Here is a 26,264-nt window from a genome sequence, read left to right as displayed (position 1 = left end):
GGCACTACCTTTTACATGCTTTTACATATATTAGTTTACATAATCCGTACAACAACTCTGTAGGAAGGATACTGTTATCATTCTCCTTCCATAGAAGAAGGTGAGGCACAGAGAGGCTAAGTGCCTTTCCCAAGGTCACACAGCTAGTAACGGAGGCTACTAAACTATATTACCTCATAAAAAGTGAAGAGAAACAACTTCATGGGGATTGAAAATGTGAGACAGAAAGAGAAAGGACAGATTATTTAGGAACCAAGGTGAAAGGATGTCAAGATATTAGAAGTGGAGCACGGCCAAGTGCTGACAAGGTCCAGTGATGTAACTCCACTGGTGGACTGTTTAAATGGAGCAAAGGGCAAGGTCAGTGCTGCTGCGAAAGTCAAGGGAGTGAGGCCCTGTGAGATGCGGCTTCAGTGGGGGAGGTGGGTGGGTGGTGGCCCCCCAGGAGCCTGTGAGCGGAGAGCAGACCTTGAGTGGTGTGCCCTGCAGGCTGTCCACAGCCGTGACGGTGACGAGGCTGAGGGGAGGCCATCAAGGCTGTTAGGTCTTGGAGTCAATGTTAAAAACTGTGCTTAAGGACAGAGTGAGGTTTAAAGAAAAAAAAAAAAAAAGAAAGAAATGCTGTTTTAGAACCCTCTTGCATGTCTCTGCAGCAAATTATAAATTATGTCATCTTCTTCCTAGCAAGTGGGTGATTCTGTTCCACTCATGGTCTCAAACTGCTTTCAGACAGCACTGTCTCAGCCTTACTAAGGGTGGAAAATGAGGGGACTTGGAGAAAGATCCATCCTTTCCTTCTCCCTTATACTCTGGACTTAGAGTCCCAGACACAAATCCCAGGCCTGCTCTGACTTTGTAGTGCTGGTGGCATGTCCGTCCCCAGTTCTCTCTCCCACCCCTTCACCATCTCCTTCCTCCCCTGTCAACTGTCCCCACGATGACACCCCTGCTCCGAACCCACCACTGCCACCTTGAGTGCTACTTTTCCCTGATTTAGGTTTTGCTGCCAGATGCGGAGGGCAGGCACCTCATTTTGGTAAACACTGGATAAACACTTCTCCTTAAATAGAAGCAGCAGGCTCACCAGCTGGCTTTTTTTTAAGTGGGAGAAATTCAGTTGAGTAAATTCGACAAATCAAAGATGAGGAAAATGTAAGAGTGAAAACTTCTTCTGGGAGGATTTGCTCTTGCTATAACCAGGCCCCCAAGATAATCAATATAGATGAAGTTCATGGCCACTGTGGACGCAACCCTTCCCAGACCCATTTAGTGGGGGAGAGGGTTGCCCCTCAAGCCCACCTTCTTAAGGGCCTGTGCCCAATGCTTGTTCAGTGTGGGAGGCTCCGCATGCCTGTATGGTTCCTTTGGTGCCACTCAGCCTGTCGGCCAGGGACACCTTGACCACACCAGAGGCAGCAGGTTAGGGCTGATGGGATGACCCAGAGGAGAGCTGACTGGATTGTGCGGCGTTTCTCTCTGCTGAATGATGTTTGACACCCCCAAGTCCAAACTGCTCGGTCCTTCCTCTTTAAAACAGGATTATGAGGACTTCAAACCATAGACCAACTGCTAAGTATCCTACTAGCTTTACAAACGAACATGTGTGCACTTGAGTTTGGCTGGAACTGGTACCTTCTGTATGTCCCCGCTTCCCTTCCAATCCTCTGAAAATGCGTTTAGCCCAGGAAGGGGCTTCTGGAGAGCTGTGAGGGAACAGATCGCTCTGTAAGTTCAACTCTTCTCTCCTGTGTGCCTTGCCCTTGAATGAATGAACTCGTGTTGGCAGCCTGGCCACCTTAGCTTCTGCTCACTCACCTTCCACTTCCCATCGAAGAAAGCTCTTGCAGTTTGGCTGGACTGGACACAGTATGTCCATGACCATCTGCTGCAAAATCATCTACCGTAATTATGTAAAATGCAGATTCCTGGGTTCCCCCGACCTTCTGAAGTGGAATTTCTGTGCGTGTTGTCCAGAAATCTGCACTATTATTCAACTTCCCAAGGGACCCTTATGCATAGTAAGGTTTAGAAATCATTGCATTATTAATAATAATTATAAGATTAATATTTATGAGCATGTCAAACACTTTCCATGCATTTCACTTCCCATTCATTTCAACTTCACAACAAATCAACAAGGTAGGAATCACCCACCTAGAGCAGGGCCTGACGCATGGCACATGGCAGATGCTCAATACATTTTTGTTAAACAATAAATTAACCTTTATATATATATATATATATATATATGTATGTATATACATAAATAAGGAAACTAAGGGTTAGAGAGGTTAAAAACACTTGGCCAAGAACACATGGCTAGTGAGAGGTGTAGCCAGGCTTTGTAGAGCCTTCTTTGGGTAGAGCTTGTTGGTGTGTGAAGTTGCAGGCCGGCGCCCCCTTCTGGTGATGCTGGGTTGTGCCTGGCAGCGGTGCTGGAGGACCCCAGAAGATCTGATGGGCCTTGGGTTGAATTGATGGATCTCTTCTCTAGCGTCCCCTCTTGGCCATCTCTGGTGAATTGACACGGTCGCTTATTTATTTATTACTAATGACGAGAGGAGGCCCAGGGAAGCTGGGTGGTCATTCATGAAGCCAAACAGCACCCATTCTCCCTTCCTGTACTCTGCTGAGGTTGGCCAGTGCAGTCTTAATTTTCCTGGGGAGTGAGGCAGAGGAGACTAAGATCCTGAGTCCCTGAGGGAGATTAATAGGCTTTTGCCTTGCTCAAAAACATTCACTTCCTCCTTCCCTCTTGAAGTTTCTTTACACCCTCTTTGCTTATCAGTTCTTTCATCTACTTTTCTTGGTCGGCAGGTAGACTGTCTGTATTTCTGCCAAGGACAGGTGGCTGAGCCAGGCCAAGATAAAGGAGTGACCATGATGGAGCTGTCTTTGACCTTTCGGCCCTCTTGTGCCTCCTCTTCCAAGCTCCCTCTCTCCCTTTCTCCGGGGACTGGCCTTGTCAAGACTTGAGCTGCAAACCTGTGTGCATTAACCCAGGGGAAACTCTAGAGATATTGGGAGGCGTCCATGGGGAGTTTGTTTTAGAACCATGGATCTTTATACATACTCTATTATGTACACACACACACACACACACACACACACACACACACGGTTAAAAATACAAACATGCTCTCCACTGAGGGAAGACCACCTTTTGTAAAGAGTGACTATAAAAATGCCTGACTTGAGTGAGATAAGGCATGTCCTATTGTGGGGCTTTTTAAGGGAAAGGGCTTCTGGACCTCAAGCCACTGTACCAGTAATGCTAGTTAGAAATAATAAAAGCTAACATATATTGAGTGCTTGCTATGTGCCAGACACTGTTCTAATTTCTTTGTATGTTTCACCTAATCCCCACAATCCCTTAGCAATACCCACTATTAATATCTTCATCCCTGTTTTACAGATGAAGAAACTGAGGCAGGGAGAGGGTAAACAACTTGCTCAAAGCTCCAGAGAGTTAGTAGAAGAGCTATGATTCAAACCCAAGTGGCTTGACTCCAAAGGCCTCTTAATACTGCACTATATGATGTGATTATTTTATTTTTATTTTTTAAATTTATTTATTTTTGGCTGTGTTGGGTGTTCGTTGCTGCACATGGGCTTTCTCTAGTTGTGGTGAGCAGGGGCTCCTCTTCTTTGTGGTGCACAGGCTTCTCATTGCGATGGTTTCTTTTGTTGCAGAGCGTAGACTTTAGGTGCACAGGCTTTAGTAGTTGTGGCGCACAGGCTTCAGTAGTTGTGACGCACAGGCGTCAGTAGTTGTGACGCACAGGCTTAGTTGCTCCACGGCAAGTGGGATCTTCCCAGACCAGGGATCAAACCCATGTCCCCTGCATTGGCAGGCGGATTCTTAACCACTGCACCACCAGGGAAGTCCATGATTACTTTTATTATATAATGATTTTCCTTTAAAAATGTTAGATTTTTTTAAGGAAAAAAGAAAAAAAATCAATTGTCCATAATTGCACTGTACCCCTATTTATAATTTTTATAACAAGGGTAATATAAGCACATGGTTAGAAAAGCCAAATGGCCCAGGAAGTTATAAAATGAAAATAAGAGTCTCTTTATATCCTCACTGTCCTATTTTCAAGGGAAACCATTATTAACAAATCTCTATTTTGTCCCTCAAGAAAAATGTTCTATGCATGTAGCAAGTTATATATTATTTAAAGAATTGTTTACACAGAGCAAGCATGCCACACCCACTCTTATGCATCTTGTTTTTCTTGTCTAATAAAAAACAGGTCTTCCGGATCTTTTCACTTCAACACACACAGGTTCATGTCACCCCTTTTCATGATTGCAGAGTATCCTCTTAGGTTGCTATACCACCTGACTTAACCAGTCAGTATTGAAGGACAATTTACTTGTCTTTTTGAACGCTTATGTGCAGGATAAGTTCCTAGCAGTAGTTTCCTTGTTTATGTACATTGCACCAATTCACACTCTCGTTAAATCTTATCAGTGTTTTGCCCCAAACCCTTAACAGACCAGTGTTATCAAACTTTGATTTTCTTTTTTTGCCAGTCTGATGAAAAAAATCTTTTTTTCATTTACATTTTTAATTTTGTAAGTGAGATTGTATGGCTTTTCAGGTATATTGGTTGTTTATTTTTCTTTCTTTGCCATCTGCCTGTTCATGTCCTTTGCCCATTTTTCTGTGGGGTTTTTGGGGTTTTTTTTTTTTGCTGATTTAATATGATTTTGGGTGGCCTGGGCCTGCAGTGGCTTGAAGCAGGGTTTCAGTTCCCAGCCAGTGATTGAGGTCAGGCCACAATGGTGAGAGCACCAAATCCTAGCCACTAGACGAGTGGTCAGTGACAGGGCCCTGGCCCTATGGCTTTGCAGAAAAGGAATTCCCACAGACAGAAAGTAGTGAAACAAGTGAAGTATTTATTAGAAGAAAAAAGAAGTGCAGTTATGTGTGGATAGACACACAGGCGGGCTCAGAGAGAGAGTCGTGCCCTCATGGCAGTTTGAATCACTTTTATGGGGCATTTCTTCTGGGTTTCCTTTGACCAATCATTTTGATCTGCCTGGTTCAAAGTCCGTATTTGGTATATCTCAGGATTTTCTCAGTTGTGTGCGTGCATCTCTTAGCCAAGATGGAGTCTACCGAAGAGATCTATGGGTAGGTTGGCATCCCTCCCCTTTTGACCTCCAAGGAGCCTTTCTGCACATGTGTAGTCGGGGAGGTCTCCTGACTTTGAAAATGAGGACTGTGTGGTCTCTTATCTTCTATCTGGGCAGGGCCCAGCCTCCTCTCTCAATTGTCCTCTTATTCCCATCTCGGAGTATCAGTCCACAAGAAACGAAGTCAAACCGTGCGCCCTGGGGGCCCATCTGCTTCCTGCCTCAGTTTGAGCTTTTGGTAAATTAAGGAAATTAGCCTTTTGTCTACAAATATGTTATAAATATTTTCTTTCAGTTTATTTGTCTTTGACTTTGACTGCTATTTTATTTTTATGTGGTTAGATTTATGTTTATAGTTAGATAGTTAGATTTATCAGTACAAAATTATTCACTTCTACATACTTTAAATTTGAACTTCTGTTTTTATTTATTTACTTACTTACTTATTTAAACAACTACCGCCACCTGGTGAGGGCTGAGCTTTTTCTGTTTAATATTTATTTATTTACTTGGCTGCTCCAGGTCTTAGTTGCAGCTCGTGGAGTCTTCGTTGCAGCATGTGGGATCTTTAGTTACAGCATGTGGGATCTAATTCCCTGACCAGGGATGGAACCCAGGCCCCCTGCATTGGGAGTGTGGAGTCTTAACTACTGGACCACCAGGGAAGTCCCTGAACGTCTGTTTTTAAATGTTTACATATATGCTTTTAACTGGATGGCAGCTCCATACGGACATCAATCAGAATGAAGATAAATCTTTTCTGAAATTATGATAAAATGGAAATGGTATTTACAATTTTTCAGAAAGACATGTTCTGATATGCAAGAAAACATATATATATATGTTTTTTTCTGACATAAACACCTATGGGGGTTCTGGGAATAGTTTGCAAAAGCTAAAACAAAAATCCTCTTTAGGCTGTGAAGCATTTTTTAGATTCCTTTGCTGGGCCCGCAAAGCTCTGCAGCTAAGAGTCAGTGCTACTGAACATACTCAGAGTAGCTCCTGCTGTGATTATATGTGTCCACTGCTCCAGCTGTTCCTTCATAGTGCTGCTTGGTTGCAGTGACAATGGCTTCTCTCTCCTCCCTAGAGACCTTTAAATAAAAGATCTGTGTATCTGTGTGGGGGGACGGGGGATGGGAGGATGAATTGATGGGGGACTGTTTTGTTTTGTTTTTGTTTTAATTTGCTGCTTCTATTTGAGGTGGGGATATAGGTGGCCAACCTGAATTAATTTGATAGCTTTGTGGTGACAGAGGATAAAGGAAGGTTTGGGGCTGCTTAAAGCAGTGGTTTAGGATGGCTTAATACAGCTTCGTAGACGTCAGGATGGCTCTGTTCTCAGAGGCCTGCGGTGTTCTGATGTATGAGGAATCCACAGTCTCCTGAAAGGAGGCAAAAATAATAACGTCCTAAGAGACTGAATCACAGGCAGTGTTTTAAAAAAATACATCTAGTTATCAGTTTTTGCCCATATTCTCTTTGTTTCCATTTACCCTTCCTTCTCTAATTCCCGGCCTTACCATCACATGCACAGAATGCTTATTACCCTAAGGTTATGAATAAAAGTAAAGCCTCTCAAGAGGATCCAGCAGGACTACTGAACAAAAAACATAGCTCCCTGATAGTTGGAAAGCCCGCTGCAGGGTGTGTAATCACCAGGACGTCGGCATCACAACTACCTTAAAGGTTGTCAAGTGCATCCTCCCTGTTTAGTCCTGGAGCCCTGCTCCGCCAACCCCAGCAGCTGACCGGAGACAGTATTGATGAGGACGACTTGGATATGCATATTTTTAAATTCCCTTCAGCTTTTCAAGCACAGCTCTTCAATGGCCAAATACTGTTTCCTGTGCTTTGTCGAAGTATCCCCTGTGGCATCAGAGATTTACCAATCAGGTGTCTACACACGGGCAGATGGGGGCAAACACTTCCTTGTCCACCAAAACTGCTTTTGGCTAATGCCGTCCAAAAAATCCCTATGGAATATATACTAAAAGTCTTAAAATGAGTATATACTATGGCTTAAATATTCTACTTTTAGGAACTTATTCTAAGGAAATAATCAAACAAGGATGTAAATTTGTATGCCCAAGGATAGCCATTAAGCCCGTGTTTAAGAGCAGGGACCCTGGGCTTCCCTGGTGGCGCAGTGGTTAAGTATCTGCCTGCCAATGCAGGGGACACAGGTTCGAGCCCTGGTCCGGGAAGATCCCACATGCTGCGGAGCAACTAAGCCCATGCGCCACAACTACTGAGCCTGCGCTCTAGAGCCCACGTGCCACAACTACTGAAGCCCGTGCACCTAGAGCCTGTGCTCCACAACAAGAGAAGCCACCGCAATGAAAAGCCCATGAACCTCAACGAAGAGTAGCCCCTGCTCACCACAACTAGAGAAAGCCCACACACACCAATGAAGACCCAACGCAGCCGAAAATAAGTAATTAACTTAAAAAAAAAGATATAATTAAAAAAAAAAGAGCATGGACTCTGGGGTCAGATGGCCTGGTTTCCCTCTTGGCTCTACTTCTTATTAGTTGTGTCACCTGGTGAGTGTCACTCAACTTCTCTGCCTTAGCTGTCCCTACCTCATAGGGTCTGTCCTGTCACGAGAAATAAATGAATATGTAAAAGATGCTCAGGATGGTTTCTGGCACATAGTTTTTGCTTCTAGTGATAGAAAAATTGGACATAGCCTACATATTCATTGATTTAATAAAACAAAATGTGCCATGTTTTAAAGATATTCACATATTAAAAGAAAAACAATTAGGTTGCATAATAATGTATTAAGTATGAATGCTGAATAGTTACATGCCAAAAGGTTATTTTTTGGTGATGGAATTATAGACTATACTTTTCCCACTGCATCGTTGCTGTTTTCTAAATTTTCCACAAAGAAGATGTATAGTATAATAAAAGTTGTCTTTTTAGCCCCTGCAGAATAATAATAACAGCTAACATTTATTGAGAGCTTACAATAGATCAGGTGTTTTTCTAAGATGGCAGATAGATATTCATTGCTTACAATAACCCTACGAGGCAGGTGCTATGATCATCAATCTCCATTTCACAGATTAAGAAATTGAGGCAGAGGGAGGTGAAGTAATGTGCCTACGTCTTCCATCTAGCAAGCAGTAGAGGTGGGACTTGAACCTGGGCTGTCTGACTCAGGGCCTATGTTTTTAGGTTAGGAACTCTCTTTGTATGATTCTAGCAACCCAAAAGAGCACTGAACTACATACAGCACCCATGACAATCACCTAGTTGCACCCATGACAATCACCTAGTTGCACCCATGACAATCACCTAGTTGCATACACTGTTTAAAGGAAATGCATTAAGGAGGGCCTCTCCTTCCCGGTGTCTTTGTTGCCAGGTAATAGATAAATAAGAGGTTTTCAGGCCTCCAGCCTTCTTCTGAGTTTTCTTAGTAAATGGGGAGAATATATTCAGATCACACAGTAAAATTGACTTTTCTGTGTATCCCTTAAAAAGAGTGCATGGGGGCTTCCCTGGTGGCGCAGTGGTTGAGAATCTGCCTGCTAATGCAGGGGACACGGGTTCGAGCCCTGGTCTGGGAGGATCCCACATGCCGCGGAGCAACTAGGCCCGTGAGCCACAACTACTGAGCCTGAGTGTCTGGAGCCTGTGCTCCACAACAAGAGAGGACGCAATAGTGAGAGGCCTGCGCACCGCGATGAAGAGTGGCCCCCGCTCGCCGCAACTAGAGAAAGCCCTTGCACAGAAACCAAGACCCAACACAGCAAAAATAAATAAATTAATTAATAATTTTAAAAAAAGACTTCAGAGCAAAGAAAACAAAAAAATTCAAGAGAGAATGAATTTAAAAGAAAAAAAAAGAGTGCATGGACTTTACATGGCAATAAGCAAACTGGAAATAGTTTATATTTTTAAAAATCATAAACAGAAATAGTTAAGTAGCATATACATGTTTCACTATCATAGTACTCAAACAGTAAAGAGTCAATATAGTGAGTGCCAGGAGCAATAAAGTTTAGAACAAAGTTGTCCCTTCAGTTCAGGGTACATAATTACTGCAGATCAGAGGCATCGTGGGGTAACAATGGCTTTTCAGCAATTGTCTGTTTCTGGTCTAGAACTTCCGTTTTCATGCAGGCAGTTAAATTGTAATTGATGGATTTTTGCAAACCTTTTAAAGAGTGAAAATTGGGTGTTTCGGAGTAATAATTTTACATTAGAAAATAGTATCTTACACCTGGTGGCTGCAAACATAGGATCTATTTTTGAAAACTGTCCATCTTTATCATTTAATAACCAACGCGGTAACGTACTAGCAGACAAGTCTGGTTGAATTAGGCTGTCAGGACTGGTGTGTTCCTGGACAGCACTACCAATCATGAGTCCTTGAGACTGTTAAATACTACAGGTTAGCCAACACATTACCCAGAGGCAGCTAATTAGGCTCAGGGAGCGTCTGGGAGTTCATTACATCATTAGACAAAGTCTCTGAAATCCAGAAGGAATAGCCAGTCCCAGTTCTGATAAATTGCTACCTTAATCCTCCCAGAATTCTGCGGGAGTTGGGATTCACTGCTGTCATCTGCACTAAGGGGTCTTTCTTGATCTATTTCCCAGAAGAGGCTGACCTTCCTGAGAGGTCCTAGAAACCAGGGAAGGGATTTTTCTCTCTCTTTGCTTTGCTGTCATTGACGTTCCCCTCCAGCAACACTAAAACACTCCATTAGTGAGAGCACCTGTCCACCAGTGGGCTGGTCTGGCTGCATCTTGTCCCTATGGCTCATCTTGACTGTGGGGGAGATGGCAGTTTATGGAGGAACCTCTTCTGCCCCTGATTCTAACCACTGCCTTCCTGAGGACATGTTATCACAGGGGTATGATGGGATTTGGTCCTGGACAGGATTCGTCACCCACAAGTCTTGCACAAATAAATCAGCTTTGGTTTCCTCAGTAGTAGAAGAGTGAGATTAATACCTGCCTTACCAAGCTGTCAAGATTAACAGATAAGTATGGAAAGAATTTTGAACAGGGCCTGGAACCTAGTGTGCTCTCAATAAAGACTTGTGGTCATCAATAAATGATGATTACTGATCACTGCTTGTTAGAAATGCAAGGGATTTAGATTATTCATATTTTCCTCAACTCAGAAATGTGATCTGGCTCTGGGTTTTAGACCAGAAGAGTCACAAATTGTGGCATAGGAGTTGAGAAACAAGGTCAAATAAAATTGTGTACCTATCAGATTGATTTTTCCAAAAACATCTGGAATTTCTTCTTTAAAAAAAAAAATCCTGGTTCTCTTCCTCCTCTTGTTCTGTTACCTCTTCCATGCCCCTGCGCTTCCCCAGGCAATCCATGGAATGTTTTCATTATTTCAGAACTATGTATTCTTTTTGTTAAAAATGAATTTATATTAGTTATTCTACCACACAGCATGTTTCCAATTACACACTGAACTCTAGTCTATGCTCAAATGTAACGTGATATTTGTAAACTAATAAACCCCACCACTCACCCCCAAAACTATTCAAATTTCAATTTCATTCACAGCTTCTGTCACTGTCACTGTGAACTTTTTTCACTCTCTTTGGAAAAGTTCAGTTCCTGCTATTTGTTAAGGTTCTGTTCTTCATAGAAAAACTGCAGCTGCAGCCAGAGAAGGTGGATAATCAGATAGTGCCGGTTGGAGCAGTTATCTGGAGCCCAGGCTTTCCCCGTGACAGCTTCTAGACGGTTGCTTATCTCCAGACCCTAACGTGCCAAAGTCAAGTACGGCTAGACGACTACAAAGCCTAAAGATAAACTCTCTGGGAAAAACTTCTTTGGGGGTGACGAGCAGGCTTTTCATTCTGCTGAACGTTGGGGCCGGCACCTTGATGTCCCCGGCAGTGCTGGCGCGCAGGGAGAGGCGGGCACTGGGGCCGGACCCGGGTCACCGCTGCTCCTCTGCAGGAAGCCGGCCTCTATGAAACCTGCCTCACTGTGCTCCCAAGCTGTGCTTATGAAACGACGCCCTCATGCCTGCGCCTTCTCTCGTCTGCTTTGCGGAAAACGCTGGGAGCCTGGGAGCGCTGGAACCCGGCCACTTGCTGAGTCCGTGTGCAAACGCGGGGAGCCAGGGACGTCGGAGGGCAGGGAACTGGCCAGCGTGTTCTCGGGTTTCATTTCCTTCATGCTTCTCTCCCCCTTTGTTTTTCAGGTAGCGAAGCCGATTTTAGCTCCTCGAGCAGCACGGGCAGCATCTCGGCTCCTGAGGTCCACATGTCTGCTGCGGGAAGCAAGCGGTCCTCTTTCTCACGCAAGTAGGCCCGCCTCCTGCCTCCTGCTCTGTAATTGTTAAGACGATTTACACGGGCGACTGACCTGTACTTTATGTTTCTCTAGAACCACCTGGATTACTGTGCGTTCCGATTTTATGCTTATTCAGTGAGTGCTTTTTGTTTGGCTGGCTTTTACAGTGATTCACAGTTGGTACTCTTCCCAACCTCACCTACCTCGGTCACGACGTGGTTGCCCTGTGTTCCTCCGCCCGCGACGCCCTCTCGTGCAGCCCTGGCGCCTTCCCTCCCTGCTCTCTCCTTCCCTCACCCACCTGTGTGCTCACCTGAGGACCAGGCTAGTCGGCTCCCACTTCCCACACTGCCGCCCCTTCATGAATCTGTCCTCTTAGCTGTAAAGCCTCTGACTTCACCCTTTCTTTCCTCTAGCTGAGCTTCCTTTTTTGTCTTTGTGAAGGAAGCATAGTGACCCTCTGGCCACCTCCAACGTTCACTTGGGGAAGGGGTGAAGAAGGTATGGAGTTCATAGGCCTGGGTGCCCCCTACCCACCGAAAGAGGCAGTAGAACAGAATAGCTAAGTGTGAGGGCTCTGGAGCCAGGCTACCTTGGTTTGAATGCCAGCTCCACCATCTACAGGCTGTGTGGCCCTGAGCAAGTTGCTCAACTTCTCTACGCCTCAGTTTTCTCACCTGGAAAATAGGGCTACAGTCATACCCACCTGGTAGGTTAAATTAGTTCACGTAAAGTGTGAGGTCATTGCTTGAGGCATAGTAGACATCAGCAGATGTTCGCCATTGGTGCTGTTTGGACTGAGGGAGAGAAGGACTGTGAGGGAAATGGGAGCCACTGTTCACGTTTGGCAGGACAGCTGGTCAGCCCCAGGATTCTCTGCTGCCGTCAGTGGCTTCATTTATTCATTCAATACGTATTTATTGAGCATCTACTGTGAGGCAGTTTCTAGAGATAAGGCAGTAAACAAAACTTATGAAAAACTATTTTCATTCTAGTAGAGAAAGAAAGATAATAAATGCGTATAAATAATATATATATATTTAAATACAGGGAAAGGATATGGAGGGTAATAGGATGTTTGGTATATTCTAGATAGGCTGGTTCCTAGAGACTCTGTGATGAGGTGAGCTCTGGGCAGGGACCTGAACAAAGCAATGGAGTGAGCCACACAACACAGGGGTGACTGTCACTTGACTGTCCTGGGCCGCAGTGTCCAAATGTGTAAAAAGGAGATTGGACCACACGATTTTTAAGGTTCCTTGCTGAAGAAAATCTGTTTAGTTTCTAAAAGCTTGCATTTCCAGGACTGAGCAAGCAAATGTTTCCCACTTCTCTTAGGTGAGCAGAAGATACGGCTGATATTTATAAAGGGACCTGAGATCCCCAGTGCAGAGTTTTATTGTTAAAGCTGAAGCCAAACAAACTTGTAACTAAAGAGTGAAGTCCACAGTGAAGAAGCACAGTTGTTCTTCAAAATAGATAAATACCATTTATTTTGGAAATAAAGTGCCTCTGGGATCACAGGATGTAACTATAAACATTCTCTGTACAAATCAGACGTGGCTTGCTCTGAGAATAAGCCATTTATCTCACCCATTCAAGAAATTAGCACATACCCATGGTACAAGGCATCAAAGAATGGAGAGGCAAAAGAAAAAAGAAACGGCCTGAAGAGCAAGCCAATTTTGTTAAGCATTTCAAAGGAATTTGTGTTTGTGGTTAAATTCCAAGGTAATGTCAGTTATACTGAGTGACTTAGAGAAAATATTCTAGTCTGGAATCCATGAATTCTCTCAGTGATGAAAAATTGATGTGTTAAACATAAAGTAGTTAAATATAATTATGTGCAAATCATATATATGTTTAATAGACTAATACATGCATAATAGATATATGCTCAATAGGAAATTGAAATAGGCAAATGTTCTATCCATTATGTTCACTTTTTTTATCTGACCCAGGCACAGAGCACCATCAGTAGATATCTGGGATGGAACATCTCGGGTGTTTCACATAATCTGTGTGTCCTACAGGACCATGCATTGAGGATAGCTCCTCTAGATGGGCCTGGTATCCATGCAAAACTTTAAAATAACTTATGATCCTTTTAATTGGCTGGTTCCTCCTGTAATAAATGAATTTTCTTTGTGGAGAATTAGATCCTGGGAGGAAGGCTAGCGGGAGCATTTGGTGAAGGGGTGGGGGAAATGAAAGACAGGGGTGGTTGGAAAGAATGTTTTGGACGGCAATTATAAAAACAAAAACGATTTACAAACCATCTCTTCCTGGAGAAGGCCAACTCTGCTGATATTTCTGAGGAATTCTCTTTCTTAAACTAGAACCCTAGGGCTTCCCTGGTGGCGCAGTGGTTAAAATCTGCCTGTCAATGCAGGGGACGCGGGTTCGAGCCCTGGTCCAGAAGATCCCACATGCCGCGGAGCAACTAAGCCCATGCGCCACAACTACTGAGCCTGCGCTCTAGAGTCCGTGTGCCACAACTACTGAAACCTGCTCACCTACAGCCCGTGCTCTGCAACAAGAGAAGCCACTGCAAGAGAGACCCGCGCACCACAACAAAGAGTAGCCCCTGCTCGCTGCAACTAGAGAAAGCCTGCGCGCAGCAACGAAGACCCAACGCAGCCAAAAACAAATTAATTAAAAAAAAACAACAACAAAGCTAAAACTCTAATCTTAATCAGAGGCAGAGAGAAGTAAGAAGAAGAAAAAAATAAGGCTCAGGATTTGGAGTCAGATGGACCTGGGCTTGAGTTCAGCGTCCATTGCTTATTAGGTGCAAGACCCAGGGCCCTGAGCCTCAGTTTCCTGTTCTGGAAAATGGGGTAATAATGGCATCTACCTCACTGATTTAAATAAACTGATAGATATGAGTGCTTAACACAGTGCCCAGAACTCAGGAAAAGAGTCATTACATGCTTGTTTTAGTCAATAGTGATAAAAATAATACTAATGGGCAAGATGCTGCCGCTGTTGCTGCTGATGGTGGTGGTGGTGGTGAATGTGATCGTATTAGTTTGCTCAGGCTGTTATAACAAAATACCATGGACTGGGGGGGTTAAACAACAGAAATGTACTTTCTCACAATTCTGGAAGCTAGAGGTCCAAGATCAAGGTGTCAGCAGGACTGGCTTCTGTGGAGGCCTTGCTCCTTGGCTTGTAGATGGCTGTCTTGTCCCTGTTTCCTCACCTAGTCTTTTCTCTGTGACTGTCTGTGTCCAAATTTCCTCTTCCTGTAAGGGCACTAGTCAAATTGGGATTAGGGCCCACCCTAAGGGCCTCATTTTAGCATAAATACCTTTTTTAAAGCCCCATTTCCAAATACAGTCACATTCTTAGGTACTGGGGGTTAGGGCTCCAACCTGCGAATTTGGGGAGGACACCATTCAGCCCATAGCAGTGATGATGAGCATGGTGATGGTGATGGTGGTGGTGACGGTGACGGTGAGGGTGAGGATGTTACCCGAGGAAAGGGCAATGCCTGGAGAATAGAGAGTCATCTGGGCGCCTTCTGAGGATCCCTTCTTCACTTCTCCCTTTCTCTCACTTTCCAGTTACTGGTTCAGATTTGCAGGAAGGGGGCAGGGTACCAGAATTCTGTCTCCTCCCTGTGGGCTGCATTCTTTTTGTCCATCAGACCAAGGGATTTGGGGAGGGCTAGGAAGGTAGCGTCAGATTTGCCTGTGCACGGCCTTGACAAACATGGAATCCTGTCTTCTCCATTGCAAATGTTTTTTATTATCAACCACAATGAGTTTGTACCCACATATGTTAGCATTTGAGCTAAACTAAATGTAAGGAACAGAACTGATCATTTAAAGCATGTAGTTTCTTTTTTAAAAGTTAGCTATTACAAACAGCCTAATAACTCATTTCCTGAAATATATTTCAAGACTCAATTATACCTTAGTAATGTTTGACAGTTTGAAGAGTTTTTGCTCTATTCTGTATAGCAGATGAGTTCTTACAGAATCCTCATCTCATTTAATTTGTATGTCACTAATCGTGCATGTTAGTGCATGCACCAAACTAAAGAAGCTGGTGGTAAATTCTTCAGGTAATAACCACACACCTAGCCAGTACCTAATATACCTGTTTACAAGATCAAAACACTATATTCCATTTGTATAAAGCTGGAGACATTTCTGTAGAGTTGAGACCTAGATTTAAATCCCAGTTGAGCTGTGAGATCTTGAACCAGTTTTTTTTTTCCCCTGAGCCTCAGTTATTTCACATAACTGCGTACTGCCTGTACTTCACATAATATAACAGGGAAATGATCATTGTACCAGTTTTATTGCCATAAGCTTTATTGCCATGATGGTCAAAATTAAGTGAAACAATGTTCATAGAGCACCTGCAACAAGGCTTGGGTCACAGAAGGTTCTCAGCAAAGGTTAACTCAGAACAGAATTCCCCAGGTCCACATGAGGGATAGCTTTTTACTCTTTCTCCTAACTTGTAATGGTTGACTCTCCATCTTTCTCGTAGCCACATTAAGAAATAGTCAGGCCAACAGAAGTGAAGCATAGAGAAGCACATCCAAGCCAGGGTACATATTCTTTTCTGCCCCACACCCACCAAAGAACTGCTGAAGTTGGTTTGTCACAAAGCCACCAGCCCATCTGTTCCATATAAAATGTCCTCTTCTCACAAAAAAGGAGGCAGAGTCCATGTGGATGATTTCAAAAGGAAAGAACTTTTTAACTTTAGAATTTGGTGATGTTTCATTTATGTGATTTACTGGGTTGACTGCTAGTTCAAATTGTATTCGATTTAAGTAAGTAATTGTGATTTTGGAGCCAAGTAGACCCACACACACACTCATACTCACATTCACTCATGTTTCTCAGTGAGATGTGTCCGTTGGATACAGTTGTAATCAAAATTGCAAAGAGGGATTGACAAAAATAAGTCCTGCTATATGAAAAGTATCTTGTTCCCTTTGGTTTCCTTGTAATGTCAGCAAGATATATTCCTGACATAGACGTGCTACCCTATTTAAAGTAATTTCAACATTCTCTAGATACTTCCTTACACTCCGGTGTATCAAATTTAATGGAATTAGATTAACAGGGAAGTTCAAACAGTTTATCCAGAAACAGTACCCTGCAGTTGAATTGCCCTTAACAGCTTGTCCAATGTACTCAACATCCATTCTTTGATTTATTTGCACATCAACTCTGTGAAAGTTATCATATATCCCAATATTAAGTGGCTTACTTGCCTAAGTTCCTAGTAAGTGGCAGTGCCAGGACTTCAACCCAGTTTATTCCCTTAGCAGTCATTTAGGAAGAACCTATCATGTGCCAGGAGGTAATGGGGATGTAAAAGCACAGGCTGTGTTTCTGCCCTCAGGATGCCCTAGCCTAGTGGAAAAGACAGACAGATGTGCAGTGGTGATGCACTGTGATAAGTTCCACAGTGAAGCCTGCACAGGGTGTTGGGAAGCACCGGCGAACAGCACCTACACTGGCCGAGGGAGTGAGGGGTCCAGAGAAGGCTGCTTGGAGTAGGTTCCCATCAGTCTTGAAGTAGGAGGTACCCAGAGGCTCAGGGTAGGAGCAGAAGAACAATTCTAGGCAGAGAAAATAATAAGTTCAGAACTAAAAAGATGATGGAGAGCGTGGACCATCAGGAAACTGTACCTCATCTGGAATGCAGGGGGAGGAACAGCAGAGGATGCGTTGGATGGGGTGGTGGGGTCAGACCTTGTGAGCTGTATTAAGGGGTCTGGTCTTTATTCTGGAGGCTGCGGGGAATCACTGAATGGCTTTGAGGAGGCCAGTGATACTCAAATTCCATATTGGAAAAGCCACTCTCACCACAGGGACGGCCTCCTTGCTGGAGGGGCAAGACAAGAGGCAGGGAAAAAAGGGGGGCTAACATTTTAAGCAGTTAAATGATAAAGGTTGTGCTATGTCATTGGGGATGGAAAGAAAAAAAATAGGTGGTTAAAATTATAGACGATACATTTATGTGGGTTATATTTATCCTGTTTTTTCCTTCTTCTTTCGGGCAAACCCCTTCTCCCCCATCCTCCAAATGAAACACCCTAATTTTCTTACCCAACATCAGCAAACCTGAATATTTTTACGCAGAAACAGGTATACTGGAACAAAAGCCACATCTTCAAAACGGCCTCTGGAACGAAACTAAACCAAATCAATATTTTACATGGTTTGTGTTCTTAGCACACAGCTGGGTTTAATCTGTGGTCAGAAACCATTTGAAAGAATAGAAGAGGGAGAGGTTGCCTGTGCTGGTGACACAGGAGAGAAAATATCGGGCAGGTGGGAAGAAAGAAGGCCACTCATAAAGCCAAATGCTCTAATAATTATGTTGCCCTTTCCAGCCCTATAGATTGGATTTCCTCAGTGGTGACTAGCTTTAAGAAGGAACAAAGCGTTCGCATTTGGGTATCTACAGCCCCAAGGATTCTAACATTCTTCATGCTTCCCTCCCAGTCGAGGTCCCCACGGGCGGAGCAATGGAGCGTCATCGTACAAGTCTGGCAACAGCCCACCCTCCCCACGGGAGAAGGACCTTCTGTCCATGCTGTGCAGGAATCAGCTGAGTCCCGTTAACATCCATCCCAGCTATGCGCCTTCTTCCCCCAGTAGCAGCAACTCCGGCTCCTACAAGGGAAGTGACTGCAGCCCCGTCATGAGGTGAGGGCCGTCTATCTCCCAATTCATGACTCTTACTTTGTCCTACTTGGTAAGCTTCTCTTCAAAAAAAAAATTTTTTTTTAATGACACAACTCTTTTTTTTGTTTGTTTTTTTGTTTGTTTGTTTTTTGCGGTACGCGGGCCTCTGTTGTGGCCTCCCCTGTTGCGGACCACAGGCTCAGCGGCCATGGCTCACAGGCCCAGCCGCTCTGCGGCATGTGTGATCTTCCCGGACCGGGGCACGAACCCGTGTCCCCTGCATCGGCAGGCGGACTCTCAACCACTGCGCCACCAGGGAAGCCCTAAATGATACAACTCTTGATCCCCTGCCTTATTCTGTCGTACAACACTTCTCTTTCCTTTCCCACACTCAGCTAATCCTTCAAGGGCTGCTGCAGAAAGGACACGAGGCACAATTTCATTTCTAATAAGGTTCCGCAGTCCCAGGAGTTCCTGGCTAGGCAGAAAACATGGCACAGCGGCAGTAGGAGGGTCCTGTGCATTTCCCTCCGAGCAGAGAAGAGCCATTCGTATGTCTGCTCATTCATTCAAACACCAGATGTTTACTGAGCACCATGTGTGCCCAGTACTGTGTAAAGCACTGGGAACAGAGCAGTAGACAACCGAGATGGTCCCTCTGCTGACTGCCCAGAGGAGAAGAAAAATATTAGTTATCTAATGACAGCAACACATTAGGATTCTTCTACAAGTACCTGTTGTTATATGTGCATGTAAAAGGTGGGGCCGGGCTCCAGCTCGGGCTGGAGGGGTCAGAGGAGGCTTCTGAAAAAGTGAAATTGAAAGGAGATCTGAAGGTCAAGCAAGGAATGAATTAGTCCCCGGGAGGCATGAGGGTGCAGAAAAAAAAGGAACTGCGCATCCAAACAGGCCCTGACAGGAGAGCTGGGAACTGGACGCTGGACTCGGGCCACCTTGGATGGAGCACAGGCTCAGGGGGAACAGGGCTAGGGCCGCGGCTTGGATGCGGTCCCGAGTCCGGGAAGAAGCTGCCAGCCCTCCTCCTCCGGTCTTCCTCCTCCTGGGCATCCCGGTCTCATTAGTCAGCTCTTACAGCAGGGATACCCACCTCTTGGCCAGGCCTAAGAGGGGCCAAGATTCCAGCAAGTAAGTTTTGAAGAGCACTGGGCGCCTCTCTTACAAAACCTATCTGGTGAGACTGGACTAGCCTTTTGTCCTGCAGGAGAAGGAAAGTTTCCACCAAGTCAGCACACTCACACCAGGGACTGATGTCAGAACAATCTGAATTCAACTAACAACAATCGGGACCTTTAGGCAAGTGGCACATTGTGTGGAAGCGAGGTCGCCTCGCTCCCTGCTGCCCTCCCACCTGCCTTTACTCATTGTCCTTTAACATAATAGCCTGTTACTCTGAACTGCCAGGCAGGCCCGTGGACAATTGTGCATTATTTTACATGAGATCATCCCTAGGCCACAGAAAATCTCCCTCTCCCCTGTCCCCGCCCCCTCCACAAACACCCCGCCCCCAATCTTCCCAGTTTGAACAGTCCTAAGATTGGCAGGTGGATTATTGTCCCCCTTCTGAAGTGAGGTCACACGCTGCTGGGGTTTAAGGTCCCAGCAAATGGCTGCCATTTCTTTTCAACCTGTTAGCTGTGCCTTAACTTTTCTTTTTATAGAAAAAGTAACATTTTGTTACTTCGATTGTTTCAGGCGATCTGGAAGGTACATGTCCTGTGGTGAAAATCATGGTGTCAAACCCCCAAATCCAGAGCAGTACCTGACTCCTCTGCAGCAGAAAGAGGTTACAGTGAGACACCTGAAGACCAGGCTCAAGGAGTCTGAGCGCCGACTACATGAGAGGTGAATCCACGTTCCTTGCACGCTATGGTTTAGGACCTTTTCTTTTTCCATAAAATGAAATATGAACCCACACAAGAAAAGAAGACAAATGACTTCATTTAATTTTTGTCAGATTTCTTAAATCACTCTCTCAAAAGAGCTCTTTTATAATCCTGTGTGATTTGGCTGTTTCAGGGGTCCAGGGAACCCTCCTGGGTTGGAAGGGATCCTCTGCTTTTTCTGGGTGTGTCCAGCTTTGATGTGAAAAATCGGGTGTGTGTGTTTGACTATTTTTAAATGGCTGGAACACTTGCAGGAACAATCCCATACTTCCAGCAGAATGGGTCACACACAGTTGGCCCCTGTGAAGCCCTGTTTATCTCTGTGAGAGAGTGGATGGCCTTGTGCATTGTGATTCCTACAAGCTATTTCTGTGCTGAAGGAAGAGGTTCATTATTCTAGGCCAAGTGTTATGGTAATTAAAAAAAAAAAAAATAGAGCCCAAGCTTAAGAGATCTTATCCCAGAGAGAAGAGACTTCTGACATCTTGGGACAGGCCAGAGTTTCTGCTTGATGGTTTTTCCCTGTCATTTTGCAGTTGACAAGCAGAGCTCTGACCAGAGTGGCTTTGAACTGAGGGTAAGGGTGACATGAGTCACACCCTACTTTCTGGAAGTCTTTGGTTTATGATTTGAGGAATCTATGGGACGGTTTGAATAGTCATGGGAGGGAGGTATGGGAAGGCAGTGAAACTGGAGAAGAGTCAAGCCTAAACTTAAAGAAGCAATACTTACAGCATCTCTTCAAATATGTCAGGATCCTGAAACACTGAGAATATGAGGACATATATTTACACGGACTATGAAGAAATTATATGTAAGGAAGAAATTTTTGACAAATATCTGGAAATAGGGTCCTGTGAAGGATCTAGAAAAAAATAGAATAGATTCCCTTCAGTGTAGGATGGATCCAGTGTCATCTTGCCTGAGAGGAGATAGAATGATCAACATTTCACAAAGTCCTTGCAACATGTAGCTTTTTATGATTTAAATAAATTTTTAAGAAATTATCATTGGTATATGATCAGAACTGTTTTGCACTGCTAAAGCTTATCAGTCTGCCTTCTGCTTTTGATAGGTAATTAAAAGTGACACAGACTTTCCTTCCACAAATTGTTTTGTGGACATAGGAAAGAGTAGACTATGGAGATAAAAGCAGGCGAAGAGACACTAGTGTGTTCTCATAAAACAATTTCCAATATTAAATACAGGACTACCTCAGAGATATTGCAGGTTCGGTTCCAGACCACTGCAATAAAGCAAATATTGCAATAAAGTGAGTCATATGAATTTTTTCACTTCTCATCACATATAAAAGTTATTTCACTACACTAGAGTCTACTAAGAGTGCAATAGCATTATATCTAAAAACAATGCACAAACCTTAATTTTAAAATACCTTAATTGCTAAAAAATGCTAACCAGCGTGTGACAAAGCAGGGTTGCCACAAACCTTCAGTCTGTAAAAAAAAAAAAAAAAGACACTATCTGCGAAGCACGATAAAGCAAAGTGCAGTAAAACGAGGTGTGTCTGTATCGAATAGAGGATAATGACTGAAAAGTACTTAATGAAATGTCAGACATATGGTGGGCACTCAAAAAGAAAAAAAAAAACAATAATAGCATTTTTTATTCTGATTCTAGTTACTGTTATTATTTTAGCTATTTTACAGTTAAGGGGGCAGTTCAGGGCTAATAAAATTTCAAAACTGATTTAACCTGTATGTTTCCGGTGGGAGAGCACGGGCTGGGCCGGGCGCCAGAATTGCTTGCTGCCTGCTTCACAGTTGGCCTTTTTCTGAGCAGGGCTTGTCTCCTCTGGCTCTAGGGAGAGTGAGATCGTGGAGCTGAAGTCCCAGCTGGCCCGAATGCGGGAGGACTGGATTGAGGAAGAGTGCCACCGGGTGGAGGCCCAGCTGGCCCTCAAGGAAGCCAGGAAGGAGATTCAACAGCTCAAACAGGTCATCGAAACGATGAGGAGCAGCTTGGCCGATAAGGACAAAGGCATTCAGAAATATTTCGTGGACATAAACATTCAAAACAAGAAGCTGGAGTCTCTACTTCAGAGCATGGAGATGGCGCACAATGGCTCCCTGAGGGACGAGCTGTGTCTCGACTTTCCGTGTGATTTCCCGGAGAAGGGCTTAGCCCTCAGCACGGCTTCTGGCCCGACGGCCGAGGAGCTGACCCCGGAGGAGCAGGCCACGGAGGCGGGGGCCAACAGCGAGCTGCTGGGGGAACACAGCGCGGGCCGCGGCACAGATGTGTTCGATGAGCTGGTGACAGCCACCACCGTGGAGGCCGGCGACCTGGAGCTGCTTCGTGCCAGCCCTGGGGCAAAGATCCTCGAGTTGGAGGGTCAGGAAGAGGGCAGCGCGGTGGCGGAGCAGGCCGTGCAGACCGACGTGGTGCCCTACAGCCCTGCCGTCTCCGAGCTCATCTGGCACGTGCTCCAGCTCCAGGACCCCTGTCCCTCCAGCTCCACGTCCCCCGAGGATGAGTCCAGGGCCGACTCGATGGAAAGCTTCCTGGAGTCCATCTCTGCCCTCGTGGTCGATTTAACTCCAAGAAATCCAAACTCTGCCATCCTCTTGTCTCCCGTGGAGACCCTGACCGCCGAGGTGGGTCCGGAGGCACGTGGGAACCGCCTCATGAGAGAGCTGGATTTTGCAGGCTCCGCGGAGGAAAGGCTGAACGGCCTGGTCCCGCTGTCCGGCGGGGGCGTCGTGGGGCGGTACTGGAGCAGCAGTTTCCTGGTGGATCTCCTGGCCGTGGCGGCCCCCGTGGTCCCCACCGTGCTGTGGGCATTCAGTACTCAGAGGGGGGGAACAGATCCCATCTACAACATCGGGGCCTTGCTGCGGGGCTGCTGCCTGGTGGCCCTGCACTCGCTCCGCCGCACCACCTGTCATATCAAACCCTAGAGAGAAGATGTCACTTCCGTGTGCCAGTCTGTCCCGTGTGGCCTGATGCCAGGTGGAGAAGCAGCGGGTCGACCTGTGGCGGTCTCCGTTCTGTCGTTTTTGCTCCTCGGTATTTGATTTGCACTATATTTAGTTGAAGCCTGTTCACTGTTTAAAACGGGAGGTATCTTCGAAGGCATGGACACCTGGTTCCAGTACATGTCCCACCTGTGTGATATAGAAAGCATGCTCATGATCCTGCCGTGTCGTCTGAGGTACCCGTACTTATCCTAGTGGTGCAGGTAGAGAAAATGCAAAGTTTGCACTTTCAAGACAGCTTCTATAAGGCTGGCATGTTATCTCCTTGCTTTGCTTTTTGCCGTTTTAAAATGTGTAATTGTTACAGCATTCCAGTGGTCTTGTGCATAGCAGGGGACTGTAACCAAAAAGAACAATGTATTTGTGTAATTGGTTTGAAGAAGTCTTGATAGCTCCTTAGCGTCTTACTTGGGGTTGATAAGGTTTGAGTGTTTGCAGTTTTCTACTAGATGTAGCTCCAGAGTCTTAAATGGCTTGTCTGTTCTTAAACCTGTTAATTGATGAAACTATATGTAAGGTTTACATGGTATTAACTTATTTTTTGCTTATTATATATAGTGTTTTATTGAAAATCGTTTGTAACCACACACTTCAGCATGATGAAAATAAAGATTAGTGTTTCCATTTCAATAAATGTTCTATCCTCCTATAAAATAATTATCTCTGTGATTTTACTTTTACATATGATAAGAAAGACTAAGTGGATAGCAGATCCTTCCATCTTTAACAGTAGGGATCTGTAAATATGGAATTAAGTGATAAAGAGGGAAAAATAATTATTAAAGAAAGGTGAGGACTTCCTGCTCTGTCTTTTAAAAAGCATTGTTTCTGAAAACAAGTAGTTTTGATTGTTTGTTTGCTCTGAAATTATCCATACACTTGTTAGTCCACATATTTATTCAGTAAGGATATATTGAGTATTTTCAGGAAGGTTGGGCTGATTTTGTTTTAAAGCATGCTGGTGGTTCAGAGAGGGAGAAAATGCTGCACCGTATGTGTCCTCCCCTTGGAATAATAGGGTGAGAGTGGGTGGCTGGGAAGGGATGAGACAGTATTAAATCTGTATTACTTTATTCCTCACACCAATCTTGTGATATGGATATTACTCTACAGATAAGGGAGCTGAGCCTTAAAGAGGGAGATTGCTCAGGATCTCATCTTTCATCTCTAGCAGCCAAGATTTCAAGGGTCTGCAAAGCAAATGACTTTTCCACTTTACACACAAATGGAAGAGACTGGGGAATATCCTAAGTTTTCACCCAGAAACTCTTCTTCCACAGCACTTATCACCTTTAAACGTACTGTATTGTCACTTACTATGTCTTGCTTATTGCCCATCTCCCCCACTAAAATACTAGGGCTCTGAGGGCAGAGATCTGTGTTCTGTTTCGTTCACAGAAAAATGTCAAGAACTTAGAACAGTAGGTGTCATATTGTAGGGGTTCTAAAAATAGCTGTTGAATGAATTCATCCAACAAATACTTACTGGGTGCTCACATGTTAGGCACTTCGCTAGGCCTGTCATCAATAGTGAAGGAGACAGACAAGGCTTCTGCCTTCAGGGAACTTATATTCTGTCTGTGAAAGACACAGAACATGCCAACAAATGAACAAATTAATTCTGGATAGTGGTAAGTGCTTCCAAGGGAATGAGGTGCTTTGACCAAGACTGATGGGGACAAAGGCAAGGAACACCTGTCTGAAGAAATACCATTAGTGCTAATGGATGATAAAGAGCCAGCTGTGGGAAGATATGGGGGGTAAAATTTTGCAGAAAGAACAGAGGCAAAGGCCCTGAGGCAGAAAAGGGCTTGACATGTTAGAGGGGCATCAAGGAGACCAGTGTAGCTAGAGCAGAGTGAGGGGCACGGGGGTGGTTAGAGAAGTGGAAGAGAAGCTCGTTCATATGGGGCCACGTAAACCATGGTAGGGTTGGTTTGAATTTATTCCCACTGCAATGAGAAATATTAACAGACTTTATACAGGACAATGATACAATCTGGGTTTTTTTCTCTTTCTTTTTTTTTTCTTTCTTTTTTTGACTCTGTGGCTGCTATTTGCAGGATGTATTGTACGGAGGCAGAGTGGCAGCAGGAAGGCCACTGTAATAGTCCAGATGATTGACGACAATTTGGAGGTAGAAGTGGATATAGAGATTAAGTTGAATAATTAAAGATAGATCTTGAAAATAGTACTGATGCAATTTGCTGATAGATGGGATGTGGGGAGGAGATGAGGTAGGGTTTAAGGAAGAGAGAAATTTAGGATCACTCAGGTTTTTGACTTGAGCATCTGGGTCAATAGTGGTATCATTTACTGAGAATGGAAAAGTTCAAGAGAAGCTAGTTTGGGACAATAAATTTGAGAAGTCTGTTAAATATGTGGAAATGTCAAGTGAGTAATTGCATGTATGCATGTGAAAATCACAGGAGTCATCAGGGCTAGGGTTATGAAATAGGGGTTCTTCAGCATTTACATACTGTTTAAAACCATGGGATGGATGAAATCATCCAGGGAGAGTGTAAAGAGGAAAAGAAGGCCAGGGACTGAGTCCAAGGGCACTTCTACATCTAGGTAGAGGTAGAGGATGTAGAACCAACAAAACAGCCTGAGAGAGGCAGCCCAAAGGCAGGAGGAAAACTAGGTAACTGCAATATTCTGAAAACCAAGAGCAGAGAATGGTCACCTGTGTTGAAATCCTATTAGGAAGTTGAGTAACATGAGAACAGATAGATGTCCACTGGCTTTGACAACAAAGTCTTAGTGACTGTCAAGATCATTTTCTTGGCAAAAATGGGGATGGAAGCCAGATTGGAGTGGGTTGGAGAGTGAATGGAAGAGAGAAAGCGGAAATCAATGTGTGCAGCTAATTTTTTTGAAGTTTTACCCTGAATGGGCAGTAGGGCAGTGGGTAGCAGTTACAAGGGGATATGCATTGCAAGGGTGTTTTATTTTTCAATATTGAGAGGAGATAATGTTTGTAGGCTTTTGTGATTGAGCCAATGAAGAGGAAGAAACTGATGATCTAGGAGAGAAAGAATTAATTGAAGGAGGGAAGTCCTTGAGAAGACACGAAGGGACAGGATGGAGTTGTGGAGTGAGGTGGGCTGTCTCAGATAGGCTGTTTCTTCCGTGGGATACACACGTGCCTCAGGCATACATATGGGCTCTTACACAGCACACGCTCAGTAGCAGAGGGACTTGGCTGAAATGGAAGGGAAGCTGTTTCTGGAAGTGAATCATCAGAAGCTTCC

The 26,264-nt window shown here is 44.5% G+C and overlaps 1 protein-coding gene across 5 annotated transcripts in view; it reads left to right on the top strand.

Moving 5' to 3' along the window:
- SYBU (syntabulin) overlaps positions 1-23,028 on the top strand; it is a gene marked incomplete at its 5' end in the record, with an annotated part of 70,530 nt that extends 47,502 nt beyond the window's left edge. For 2 of the 5 annotated variants that reach the window (XM_079722319.1, XM_079722316.1), the window contains 4 exons: positions 11,355-11,453; positions 17,925-18,128; positions 19,821-19,970; positions 21,837-23,028. In XM_079722319.1, the coding sequence (XP_079578445.1) occupies positions 11,355-11,453; positions 17,925-18,128; positions 19,821-19,970; positions 21,837-22,932 (1,549 nt within the window). In that variant the 3' untranslated portion in view covers positions 22,933-23,028. Of the gene's footprint in view, positions 1-11,350; positions 11,454-11,535; positions 11,578-17,924; positions 18,129-19,820; positions 19,971-21,836 lie in introns of all 5 variants that reach the window. The other 3 variants (XM_079722318.1, XM_079722320.1, XM_079722317.1) reach the window with 2 other exon arrangements.
- Between the last annotated feature and the right edge of the window lie 3,236 nt (positions 23,029-26,264).

The sequence above is a fragment of the Hyperoodon ampullatus genome (genome assembly GCF_949752795.1).
Source record: "Hyperoodon ampullatus genome assembly, chromosome: 17".
NCBI classification, from domain to species: Eukaryota; Metazoa; Chordata; class Mammalia; order Artiodactyla; family Ziphiidae; genus Hyperoodon; species Hyperoodon ampullatus.
This window is presented reverse-complemented; position numbering and strand designations above follow the sequence as displayed.